Consider the following 12,780-nt stretch of genomic DNA (forward strand, 5'->3'; position numbering starts at 1 on the left):
ATTGCTTTGTACAACACTTTGATTTAAAGCACTTCATAAAAGAAATTATTATTATTATTATTAGTATGGAGGCAGGTAACAGGGGAGCTCATGGAAGCTGAAGAAGAGATACTGAGAGCAATAAATAATCTATGGTCCGAGTTAACGGGTAGATTAGTTTGAATAATAACCGCTATTGAAGAAACAAGGCAGGATTTGGCTGAGTGCACCGAAAGAATGACCCAGGTGGAGGTACGCATATCACCAGTGGAAGACGGACAAAGAGCGCTACAGGACACGGTTCAAAGTTACCAGAGGGAGCTGAGAGCCCGGATCTCCAATAGTGATGGAAAGAGCATGTTGTATAGGGCCGAGGAAGGATGACGGAGCCTCACTGAGAACCTTAATAATGAAAATCCTGAACTATGAAAATAAAACAGTGATTACATTCTCATAAATAATGTTGATTAGGAATGAGGGGCACTAAAACCACAAGAGAACAAGTCCAGAAAGCCCAGAGAGCATGACACATGTATGAGATACAGCTAATCTTTATTATGTATGATAATTCATTTATAATGTTTAGAAGTGATTATCAGTGTTTTCGCTTGTGTCTCTACAGCCATTATAAGTCATCTATAATGTCATAGTGACTGTAAATCACAGATTCCACTTATATGCATCATGGATTTGTTGAGGTCTTTATTAGTATTGCATCTTGCTGCCATATTTAAAATGACATTTAGAGCTTAAAAGTCTTTTTTTTTGTCATTTTGATGTTGTTGATGAATTTCTTTTTTTCATGTTGTAGTGACTTTACATTGCAAGTACATTTCATCACCAGCAGGGGTCACTAATCACAAGGGTTTGTTAGAGGAGACAACATGGAGACGACTGAAGTTGGAATGCTCCTCAAAAGGTGCGTGTGTGTGTGTGAGGGAGGGAGAGAGAGAGCGAGAGAGAGAGAGAGAGAGAGAAAGAGAGAGAGAGAGAGAAAGAGAGACAAGCGAAAGTGAGCAGGTTACTGGATCCTTTTTTGGGCTGAGAAATAAGATTTTGTTTTACTTTAAAAAAGGGTAATTTTTCCATAATGACTGGTTATATATGTTTTATTTATTTTAACAGCATGCTCACATATACATGATTATTTATTATTTAAAAAAAACACAACTTGGTTTAGGTAACTCTTATATTTCTTGAGATATAATTTGATTGAAACTTGATATTTGAATTCAACCGAGGTTTCATTTGTGCCTTAATTTGTAAATTTATTCTACAAAGCCAACAAAGTGCTAAACAAAGACAGTTTAAACTTGCTGATGTTGACTCCAAACCTGCTGCTACTTTAAACTATCGTCTCTGTTTTGAAGAAACTTTGCCATGCTAGCAGATGTCCTTAATACCATATTCTATTCCCTGCACCAAGATGGCACCACAGAGTTAAGCCTCAGCATTGTTTTTCTCATGTAACAACACCCTCCTGAATCTGAAATGACAGCAGGAACTCAAGCTGCCTAGCTTCTTTCCCCTGGGGGTTTTATTCTTTTTTGAAGAAGGCTGGATAAAGAATATGTGTGGGAGTTTTATCTTTACATACTTATTTTTATAAACTTGATCATTTGGTACCTCAAGATCTGTGATTTAAGTTCTTCTTGGTCAGTGTTTTGAAATTCCTCTGCCTGTAACTTTGTCACATTGATGTATCCGCAACATGATCTCTCTTGAAAATGAGACCACTTTGTTCAATAAGATCACCTGTCACCAGTGACTATATAATGATAAGAAACTATAATATAATAAAAATAACTCCTCCAGCCGATCAGATACACTTCCACCAGAACCGGGGCTGGGACTTTTCCACAGCTCCTCCCAGGAGCCCCTCCATCTAAAACCTCAGGCCACAAGAACAGTTTCTTCCAATCTGCAGCTATAACCTCATAAAAAGGGAAAGACGTCTGCTGATGCGGTCCCTTCCACTGCCTCCCAAGAAACTATCAAATACATTGACGTACAAGCTTCTTATGAGAGTCAGATGATTCATTATTCCTGTAAAGTGATACCTACCGTGTCACATCCATTAACTGGAAATAAACATAGACGTAGTCTGAAATGCTGTCTCAACCTTTTAGTCAACCTAATCCAACAGTGAGAACTGGAGCTGTGAGGGATGTTAAACTTCCTGACTAAGCTACATGGCAGGTCAGTCGGCTTTTTTGAATGGTTGTGTATGTGACTTCTGGGTCTTCTGCAGCCAGCCTCAAGCGGACACTCGAGGAACTGCAGGTTTTTGAAATTCTGCATTGGCTTCATTTTTCAAGACTGGAGGTTGCCGCTTGTTTTCACTATGGAAATAGCACAGAGAAATTGACCAAACAAAGCCCTGCCACATGATTGGTTGAGGACTTTCTACAGCAGAGATTTTGATATGAAAATCTGACTAGGAGTAATGGCCTTTTTTTTTGTTTGGATCAATTTCTCTGTGTGCTATTTCCATAGAGAAACCAAGCAGCAACCTCCAGTCTTGAAAAATGTATACTAATAATAATGTGTAAAATCCTGCAGTTCAATGAGTGTCCACATGAGGCAGGCTCCAGGAACACTGGAAGTCACATAAACACATGACAGGCAAAAAAATAAATAAACCCATAAATAATCATATTCACAGCCTGGTACGAAAAAAGAAACAGGTCTGATAAGTTATTGTCCTCATGGGCACACACTGTACGGGGGGTGAATTATTTTAAACAGCTCCGTTTTGATTTTATGACCGATACGTGTTATCCATAGTTAGGCGCGTAGCTGACATGTTTGACAGGAGGGCGGATATTTTCTCCTGGAAGCTGATTTCTCGACACTGAGACACTGTGTCTTTACTAAATGATTTAAGAAATACCTTTAAGTGTATTGATGATTTAACTTATGTATTACACAATGATTCACCTCTGTCATGGAAAACTTCACTCTGATCAAATACTATTGTATTGTGAGTAACAGCTGAACTAACCTGGTGAGTCTCCACGATGACTTTGCATTTTGAATGAATAGAAATCCCGTTACCACACACTGTGGTTTATCCTAATTAAAACATGTTACATAATGACATCATGTTTTTATGAAAACATACTGAAATTCAAACACACTCTGAGCCTCACCCTGACTCTTTAAGATGACAAGCCTATCCCAGGCATGAAGTTTCTTTAAATCATAAGACACTAATGACATTTCACTGACAACAAAAAACATATTAGACAACTTTCTCCTGTTACAATGAACTACAGTGCTGTTACCATTTTCAGGAAGTGGAGTAAGGTTGTTTTTTAAGCTATACAGCAACACAGTCCAGCTGAATTTGACTTTAAATCAGGGCTGTCAAATGATTAATTCTTTAAACGCACAGTATGTAAAATCCACTGCCAGGGGGCTCTCAATTAAAACAACAACAAAAGACGACGTCAAGGCTTGAGGGGAATCATAGGAGTTTGCAACATGTACAGAGGGCGTAGTCCTTGAAGCAGGCTGCCTGGGTTTAAAGACAACCTGGGGCTACTTTCCCGCATGCCATTCCATATTTTCTGTCCCTGATTTCCAACTAAATCCACTTTCATGTCTCTTCAATAAAGGCTCAAAAAGCCACAAAATGTAACTTTAAAAAAAAGGATTTAGTTTAGACTCTCTGTAACTTGACTGCTAGCACGTATACACCACTTTCTTCTTTTTTAAAAATCTTTTACTAGACTATTGATAGATTCTCAAATCAACCATCATGACAATACACTGGAAAATGTTCAACTAATTTGAAATAAACTAACCCTCAGAGTGACTTAATAAAGCCCAACTTCTACTAAACTTGGCCATCTGGTTCTGTTTTCTGCTATCAAAGCAGCACTAGTATAGATTATCGTACCTATCACTAGAGATTCATATTTTAGCCCTGACTGTTATCTTTCCCTGCATCTGACCGAGTAGTATCAGAGCCTAAACCTAAATGTTGTTTCATAAAACCAATAAACCAGCTGCAGTTTAGTTAAGTATGGTAAAAGATTATGGGCTAGACTAAAATTAAACATGAATTTGGAGTTATGGTTTGATAGGAGACACAGTGTTCTTCTATGAAGGATGATGTGCTCCTTGTACTTCAAACAATGACACCATCTTGGCGTCACCACAAAGTTGCTTATTAGCCTAAAGTGACTGGTTAATTAACAAACCTAAATGGACACTTCCTGCTGGAAAGACTGGTTGGATGACACTAATCGCTGACCAGAGCCGGAATTTATTACCTGAAAGGCTCTGGCTTAAATGTAACCTCTGTGGCCAAAACTGGATTTGTCAGACATGTGGTATGTAATGGAGGGTGTGTTTACAGTAGGAAGTGGGTTCATACATCAGACTGTTTAAAACAATGTGTGTGTTGTATGATAATGATGGGTTTGATTTGTTATGGAAGTGTGATTTACTAAGGTCTTTAACTGAATTGTAGCTATCACAGCTGCAGAAGCCATTGTTTTCATCTGTACGTTGGGGGGCTTAATTATGATATAACGTGTCGTTATGCTTATCACTGTTTTTAAATGTAATCGTTTGTAATTGTGTCGCTGTCATTCTTTGTATTTATTCTGTTTGTGCATATTCATAACCAAGCTTGCTGTTGTAAAACACATGCATGGCCTTGATGATTCTCTCTGATTTTATAAAGTTAGGATGAACTTGTTTGGATGTTTAATGAAACAGCTACAACAGACAGTGTAATGCAAACAGATGCTTTTTTAATGTTCATTGCAAACGTTGTACAGTGCACACTGTGCATGTTCCTAGTGGATCACTTCCCTGTCGATAAAAATGGAAATTTGAAGTCGAATAGTTTAAAGGTAAGAAAACGCTCAGAAAACAGTCATAATCGAGCACAATTTATTAAACACAGATAAACGCTGTTCCAGTACGGTGCAGGCGTGTTGTATACATCCCTGGTTTGTACCATTCAAATTGTGGTGACATTTGTAGCACACTTATGTATCTGTTACAGCCACCATGAAAGGCTGCAGATTAATTTATTATTCTGTCTATAAAGTGTCAGAAAATAGAGGACGTAACGAGGCCAACGGGTCTAGAGCTATATCAGTTTAGTTACATGCTACAGTTTAGTTCTTTTTGATGCTCAAAGTGGCAATGCTAACATGCTTAAGTCGCTCTTTTAGTTTACACGTGGTTAAGTGCTGACACTTGCTACGTAGCCTTTAACACAAAATACATCTGAGGCTGATGAACAGCAATAGTCTCAAATCATTTTCACGTCAATGTGTGATTGTTGCAAATGTTGTAAATTGTTTGTTTTTATATCTCGGCATCATTGTAAATGAGGGAAACCTCAAAGATTTTCGAGGCTTAAATAAAGGTTGATGTAGATTAGTATTGCAGGATTTACTTATAAGCAAAGCATCAGAAAAACTGGAATTGACACATTTAACTTTCAAACTTTTGAATTCTACATAGGTAATAGGGCTGGGAATCTTTGGATGTCTCAAGATTAAATTTTGATCTTTGGGGTCACAATTTTATTCAGAATCGATTTTCGATTCAAAACTATTCTGGATTCATGGATTCAAAGTCTATTTTTGTAAGTAGTACATAATTCAGGATCTACTCCAGTCATCTGTGAGACGGGCTGAATTTCTTGCTGCTCTATTTGGCATTCTACTGAGTTAAAGAGCTAGCCTTAGTACTTTAAGCAGGGAGTGACTGATTAACCAATAAAAAAAAAAAGTATTAATACATCGTTTTTTTAGAAGTTATGAATGGATTTTAAATCTTAAAAGAGAAGAATCTCAATTTGAACAAATCTATCTTTTTTCCCCGCCTCTAATAGGAAACCATTGTTCCTTTGTCAGATCAACATGTAGTCCTAGGTCAGGTCAAACTTATTCTGAATGGTTTGTTTTAATGATCTTTGTATTAATAAGAACACATTGAAGCTGCTTGATGATATGTTCCATTAATGATTAATTCTAATGTGATTGAGGGACTTTAACACAAAAAAGAGAGAGGCTGAGAGGAGAGGAAATGTTTCAGAGTGATGAGGTAACACTGTGGTGTGACAGACACAGTTGTGATCAAAGTGTTATTTCACTCTGACTCTCCTGTTACATTCCACTGACTGCTCAACACTAAAGAGTCTATACATGGCTCATTTCTCCATCGCCTCATTCAGACTACCGTTTCCATTTGGCATTTCTCTTTCACCTCCTGTCCAAATCTTTGATTTCTGTTCTGGCTCCAACACAGAATTATCTACGAGAGACAACTTTACTGCTGGGCAAGATCTGATAGACAGTTTTATTTGACAGTTATTTGACAACAGTTTGAAAAATAATTAGTATCTGCACATTTGAAAGGGTAAATAACTTAAATAGGACCTCTCCATCTCCAGAAAGGGCCCCATACAACATCCTGCATAGTCACTGAACACTGGTTAAATCCAGATGTACAACTCACGCTGCTGAGAGAAAAGTTGCCACACCATGGAAAAATACTCTTTGATTAAGAAACACCCAATGAGCACGCAGAATAAATTGCTCCAGCAGAAGCGTCAGGGTTTCAAAATTATTCATCCTGTTGAATGATATAGGCCTGGGCGATATAATTGCGATATAATTTTTGTCAGGGCGCTAATGTGCCTTGAACACTTTGCCACCCGATATTAAAGAGAAGAAGAAAAAGACAACAAACAGTCAAACATGTTGCAGGGATATGGGTAGGCGGGCTTACAGACGTTCAGAGCGGAATTGAAACATTGAAATAGATTCTGAATCGAGGCGTGACCCCAAGAATCGAAATCCAATCCAATCTTGAGACACCCAGAGATTCCCAGCATTAGTAATGTGTATTCACTGTCTTGGGAAGTCTCAACTATCAGAATGAATATACATTTTCAATTGGATGGTCGTGCTGAAAATGTTTATTACTCCCAAGTGAAATGAAATAAACATGGAAAGCTGAATGTCGAGGGGTTGAAGACAGGCCATTTTAACTTTGTGCACCCAATTTCAGATGGTATTTCTTCAAACTTGTCTCCAAAAAATTTTCTTAAAGCCAATCCCTCTTTTCTCTTGTGAACATACATATGCAGATGACACACTTGTGATCATGTAAGACACACCACAAACTATAATGAACTTAAAGCTTCAGTGAAGCGTTTTTAGCTGGTTATGAAACTCACTTAAGGTAATACTGATGTCGCTATATGACCAACAAAAGCAAAACAAGCGATCAGCAACAAGACTGACTATTTCTATTTTTTATTATTTGTCATTTCTGTCACCCCTGCCACACTCTGCCTCAGACCATGTTTGCAGAAACAGGTTTTGTTTACATTTTCCTTGGCAAAGATACACAGTAAGATAGATTAGACAGTTTAAAGACAGAATGAGGAGATTGTGAGAAAGCTTTTCTTAAGCACTGGAGAAGAACAACATAGAGGTAAGAGGTACCGCTTTCTCCACAGGGACACAAAAAGAAAGTTCCTCCTTGCAGCTTTAATCAACATCTATCTTCTGTCCGTGTTAAAAAATATGTTGTATTCGATGATGGAATATTATTTTGACGTCATATAAGAGTCCAATTTTTAAACAAATAAGAGCATTTAAAAAATGTACTTTTACCAACACTTATAGTATATAACTCACAAAACAAAAGAAACTACTGATTAAACATTTGGGTCATGTGTGAGTGTGTGGTAACCTTCCACTTCTACCCCTCCCTTCCACTTCAGCCCCAGGCTTGCCCAATCCTCTCCCCTGGCACAGCCCTGCTCTGCCCACCTTCTTTGTCGGGGCAGCATATATTAGCAGCAGCCAGTCCTGCAGAGGAGTCAGACATCTTCCTGCACTGAATCAGAGAGTGATTACAGCTACACAGAATCCCATTGACTTCATACAGGATTTAAGAGACGTGCTACGAAAAACTAGTGGTGAGTTTTACATTTATTTAAAATCAATTAAAAAGTTTGTGATTCTGAACAACTTCTCTACATGTGCATATATCGTATCTCGTTCATCTCCAATCGAAAACATTCATGTTTTTATTTTAAATACGTGATCGTTGTTGAGAGTGTTGCAATTTTCCGCTCTTAAATACTATTCTTACATTTAGGACGTGACAGTGTATTGTTACTTGTGCGCAAGTGACTATGTTTTTGTTTGTGGTTTCCCTCCTTCGCAGACAGGAACCAATCAGAGATGAAGCTTCTTGCAATCGCCGTCGTCATCGTCCTTCTTACAACAGCCTCCGCTAAGCCGGTAAGCTAACCACAAAGCTCTTCCCTCATCACTGTTTGTTCTTTCTCTCAATGACTGTAACTCACTTTCTTCATGTTGTGTTTTGTGGCCGTCATTCTCCACACTGAAGGTTTTCAATCCTTCTCTTGTACTGCAGTTTTTGTAAAGTTAATTGAATTATCAGATGTCCAGTCTTGAATTTTCTCTTTCATATATCAGTGTAGATATTTACACAATTTTGTGTTCATGCTGGATTTTCATCTTTCTGAAAATTTTTATAATTGTTGACTGAAAATCCATGAAAAGATGAAAAGATCCATTCAGTAACGCAAGGGTTAAAGCCTACGTGCAGGAGAAAACTATTTAATTCAAAGTGCTTCACACAAGACATCAAAAGCATCAAGACTTACTGTTTCAATGTTAATTTTAATACTGTAAACAGAATCAAAAACAGAGGTGGTCTTTTTCAAAAGTTTTCAAATCCACATGTTTTAAATAATTGAATCTGTTATTTTAATGACAAAAGTTATTTAGAAGCATTAAAGCTTTAAAATAACAACAGTTAGGGGTGCCTGTGGCCTAGTGGTAAGGTCGAGCCCCTTGTACAGCAGTCTGGGTTCTTTGGCTTCTTTCCTATACATCGTCCCCCGATCTCTCTGCCAGATTTCCTACTCTTATCCACTGCCTTCTGGAATAAAGGCATATAGGCGCCATTGCCCAATAATGAATCTAAAATAAAATAATAATCAAAGCTCTTAAGTAATATTCTAACCAAAAGCTGGAGTGAAGGAGAGAGAGAGAGAGAGAGAGAGAGTCTAAATTGCACAAATAAGTTGGCGACAATTTAATTCAAAACATTGAAATAATGTGCAGAGTGCAAACGTTAAACTGCATTTCTTGGTAATTAAATCAAGAAATTGCCTAATATTGGGTGGAGAAGACTTGTGTTTTTTTGTGGTGGTATTGAAAAAGGTATCAAGATAGTTCGATTTTTACAAGATCTGTATCTGTAAGTTTAAAAATCCCTCCCCCTATGCTATTTGTTTTCGGAAGTCCAAAATGACACTCTGAGAGTCAGTGGAGCTTTTACCTTCGTTCCTAGATCTGACTGGACCAGATATCGTCTGTATCTAGACCGGTTTTGGCGGGGGTTAATACAACCCTGAACCAGAGCATGTCCAAGAAGAGAGAGACTAGAGAACCGAGACAAATCCAGCATTTTAAAATGGACCAATACATCATTTAGTGACACAGAAGTGTCTGATATTACAAAGATATAAAGGGATATTGGTACTTCAGAAATAAAATGATGGTACTTGTTTAACAGTTTGATGTATTCTCTCCACAGTTTCGTGGCCGTTGGGGTCATAAGGGTGATATCCGAGATAACGGTAACAGGTATTGGAAACAAGGATGGGTTAAGTGGTGGAATTGGTGGTGTAATCAAACTTCCAGCGAAGAGGGCTCCTCCTCAGACCAGTCTGAGGAATCTAGTGAATCCTCTGAAGATTCATCTGAGGAAGTTCTAATCCCTGATCTAACCACACCGGTCATGACCACCACTACCACCATGTCAACTATCACTACCCGAGGCAAGAGCACCCTCTCCCCTGGACCGGTGACAGTAACTACACATCAGCCAACTGCGTCGCCCCCGGCAACCACACCAACCACACCTGTCATGGTCACTTCACCCATCAGTGTGACCCAGAATATTACACAGGGGATTCCAACAGCAGCTCCCATTACAGACAACAGAGGAGACTCTTAGGTCCAGTTGAAAGAGTTGAATACAATGGGTATTATAATTTTAGGAAGTGAATGGTTAACTGTTTAATATATAAGTACAAATAGTGATTAAGGCAATTCTGAAAGAAAAAAACATTCAACAAGATTATAGTAAGATAATGGTATTTTGAGTTTGGATGTTTTAAATTTCTGCCCTATTGGCTACTGTAAACGCTAGGGCTGTAAAGGTACACGTACTCGGACCGGACCGTTTCGGTACAGGGCCTTCGGTCCGGTCCGCACGCGGACCGTTTCGGTACACGCAGAACAGAAGTTCTTTAATCTGTGTTCCCACACGGACCGTAAAGCGGAAGCACACCTCAGTGTGAAGGAAGGCTGCGGCCGTGGATATGGGACACAGCTTTTAGTTAGTAACTTGTAAAAAAGTTCAAACATAAACTGTGCAAACTCTGCAGATTAGTAGTTCCTCAAGCCCTGTCGGTTTGGACAGTTGCATATAACCGGGATGGAGTTGTTTATACGGACTTAATCTTAACTTTCGTTTTTACTTTCATGATCCCGCTCCAACAGCGCTGCTGCGTGAAAGGGGAGACACGTCTGTGTGGGAGCATAACCTGCAGCATGATAGAATAAACACCCTCCCTCCACAATAGAAAACCTTTTGCTAGTAATTCTGAACAGGCCAAAGCCATAACAAATGCCATTGAAATTCTTATATCGACAGAGGGAAATATTAATAGTTCTGTGATGAAACTATACTGTCCTAGATGTGATTAGGTTTATTATGTGCTCAAAGGGCATTCAAATAACTGTTGGCTTAATAAACTAAAAGGTGTCAGTGTAATTAAAAATAAATATTTTTACATATAGGCTATATTAATTACTTCATTTCATTCTAAAATATTTTATTTCATTCATATTATTGGAGACTCTTTTGGTTGAAGGATGCAGCATAAGTTTTTTTTTTTTTTTACAATGTTTAATTTAAAATGTTATTAAAAAGTAACCTGAGCAGGTGTACAAGTCTGAACTGTCGATGCTGCACTTAGCCCAATGTGTAAAAGGGAAATTCTAAATGTTCCTAATAAAGAAAAAAAAAGTGTTGCATCAGGTCCCTTTGCTGTACCGAAAATGTACCGAACCGAAGCTTCAAAACTTGGAACCTTACCGAACCGAAATTTTTGTGTACCATTACACCCCTAGTAAACGCCAATCCATATCCTAGCCTTTTCATGGGGAATCTAAAGCAGATGTTTTTTTCAATTGGCAGTTTTTAAAGGTTAAGAGTTTTAGTGATACAACTGTTGGGTATGTTGAAGTTTTAAAGTGGAAGATTCAAAGTTTTTAAATGTTTTCCTATGAATGTTGTTATATTATAAGTTTACTTAAAGTATGTATTCAGCTGTATTACTGGAAGTATAATGATGGGTATTTCTCCCCTGATAGTTACATGAAGTGTTCTAGCCATCAAATATTAATGATACAGAGCAAGTTGTTACAGACCAATCAGAATTCTTTATTATGTTTATCTCAAAGGATTCAGGATAGGACAAGCAGGACACTTTGGTGGATTTCTTCCAGTGTGCCAATTCCAGTGCTTTTACATATATGTGCTCTTTGAAGTATTTATCCTTATTTTTTAAAAATATTTTATGAATAATTCCTCTATTGTGGCACCTGCAGTACCAGGCAATTGTCCTACAGCAGATAGTTGAATATTGTCCCTACTTTATTATATCATATGCACTGGAATTTCACAAAGTATGAAGCTCCCTGAAGTGTGTGTGCAGACTTGAAAGGGTGTGTCCTGTTTGTCTTGTCAGCTCTTGTCTTTTGTCGGTACGTGCTGAGTAAGAAATCACTGAGTTATTACCACAGTGGGTTGTTTTAATTATGGGCAGTGAATTCTTCTTTTCTAAAATTAAATATGGTTAAGAGGGCAGAAGAAAGTATCTTCATGTTGTTTGTTTGTGTTTGGTTTAACAAGTGTTGGGCTTCATGATGTTAAACTGGATTTGAAGTGTAATTGAATGTGTTGATTATTTCACCACTGCCTTTTCTTCAGTAGAAAAATAAAGTATCTTATATGAAATTCATTGGTTTGTTAAATCCTTTTCTACAGTGAAAACTGGTGATGATTAGAATATTAGGGGTTTTGAGCCCTTTTTAGAGCATGAAGGAAGCTGGAAAAAATCATACATTTTAATATAATGTCATAAAGAAGAACATTTACAAACACAAATAGACTCCCTTTAGTAATCCCCCATGATTAAGTGACTCCACATTGGGTCCCAAGCCAGATGTTTAGAAAGCTTTAGAGGATTAAGACAAGGATAAAAAATAAGAAAAGTCACCATTGATATGAATAATATTGAGGATTAATAATTGTAACTATGTTCATGAAGGTAAAAAAAAAGGTGGAAAAACACGTGTTAAATTAAGTAAAACCTAATGAACGAGGGTTTCACTGGTAACAAAACAGTCAATTTTAACACTAATGCTTCTGTGACCTACAAAGAGCATCAGCAATAAACTGTACTTCTTCCTAGTTAATTTTAACGTGTGAACCACAGTAAAACTTTATGACATTAGAGCAGCAGTAGAGTAAACCAACATGTCAGACGACTGGTAGGACGAATTAATGACAGTTTTTGGATCACTGAAAAGTCACAAAGAAGGCATAAACTACTGATTAAGTCATTGAGACAGCGTGAACACAGGCTGAACATGCTAAAGACAAGCAATGCTAAACTGGAAGGTGATAAAGCACGTCTCAAAAACC

The 12,780-nt window shown here is 37.7% G+C and overlaps 1 protein-coding gene across 1 annotated transcript; it reads left to right on the forward strand.

The window, feature by feature from the left end:
• Window positions 1-216: 216 nt before the first annotated feature.
• LOC109996481 (uncharacterized) lies at window positions 217-12,094 on the forward strand. The gene is made up of 4 exons (XM_065965798.1): window positions 217-322; window positions 7,745-7,942; window positions 8,194-8,270; window positions 9,598-12,094. Exons 1-4 carry the CDS (start codon window positions 217-219, stop codon window positions 10,018-10,020), a joined length of 804 nt encoding a protein of 267 aa, XP_065821870.1. The 3' UTR covers window positions 10,021-12,094.
• The last annotated feature ends 686 nt before the right edge of the window (window positions 12,095-12,780 follow it).

Source organism: Labrus bergylta, chromosome 17, assembly GCF_963930695.1.
Source record: "Labrus bergylta chromosome 17, fLabBer1.1, whole genome shotgun sequence".
Taxonomy (NCBI): Eukaryota; Metazoa; Chordata; class Actinopteri; order Labriformes; family Labridae; genus Labrus; species Labrus bergylta.

What these genes read in the sequence shown, in the direction of transcription:
- LOC109996481 (XM_065965798.1), top strand. Translation starts at nt 217, where the DNA reads ATGACCCAGGTGGAGGTACGCATATCACCAGTGGAAGACGGACAAAGA. An exon ending in CGTGCTACGAAAAACTAGTG is followed by an intron (nt 7,943 to 8,193) that starts GTGAGTTTTACA and finishes CCTCCTTCGCAG; the next exon opens with ACAGGAACCAATCAGAGATG. An exon ending in CAACAGCCTCCGCTAAGCCG is followed by an intron (nt 8,271 to 9,597) that starts GTAAGCTAACCA and finishes TTCTCTCCACAG; the next exon opens with TTTCGTGGCCGTTGGGGTCA.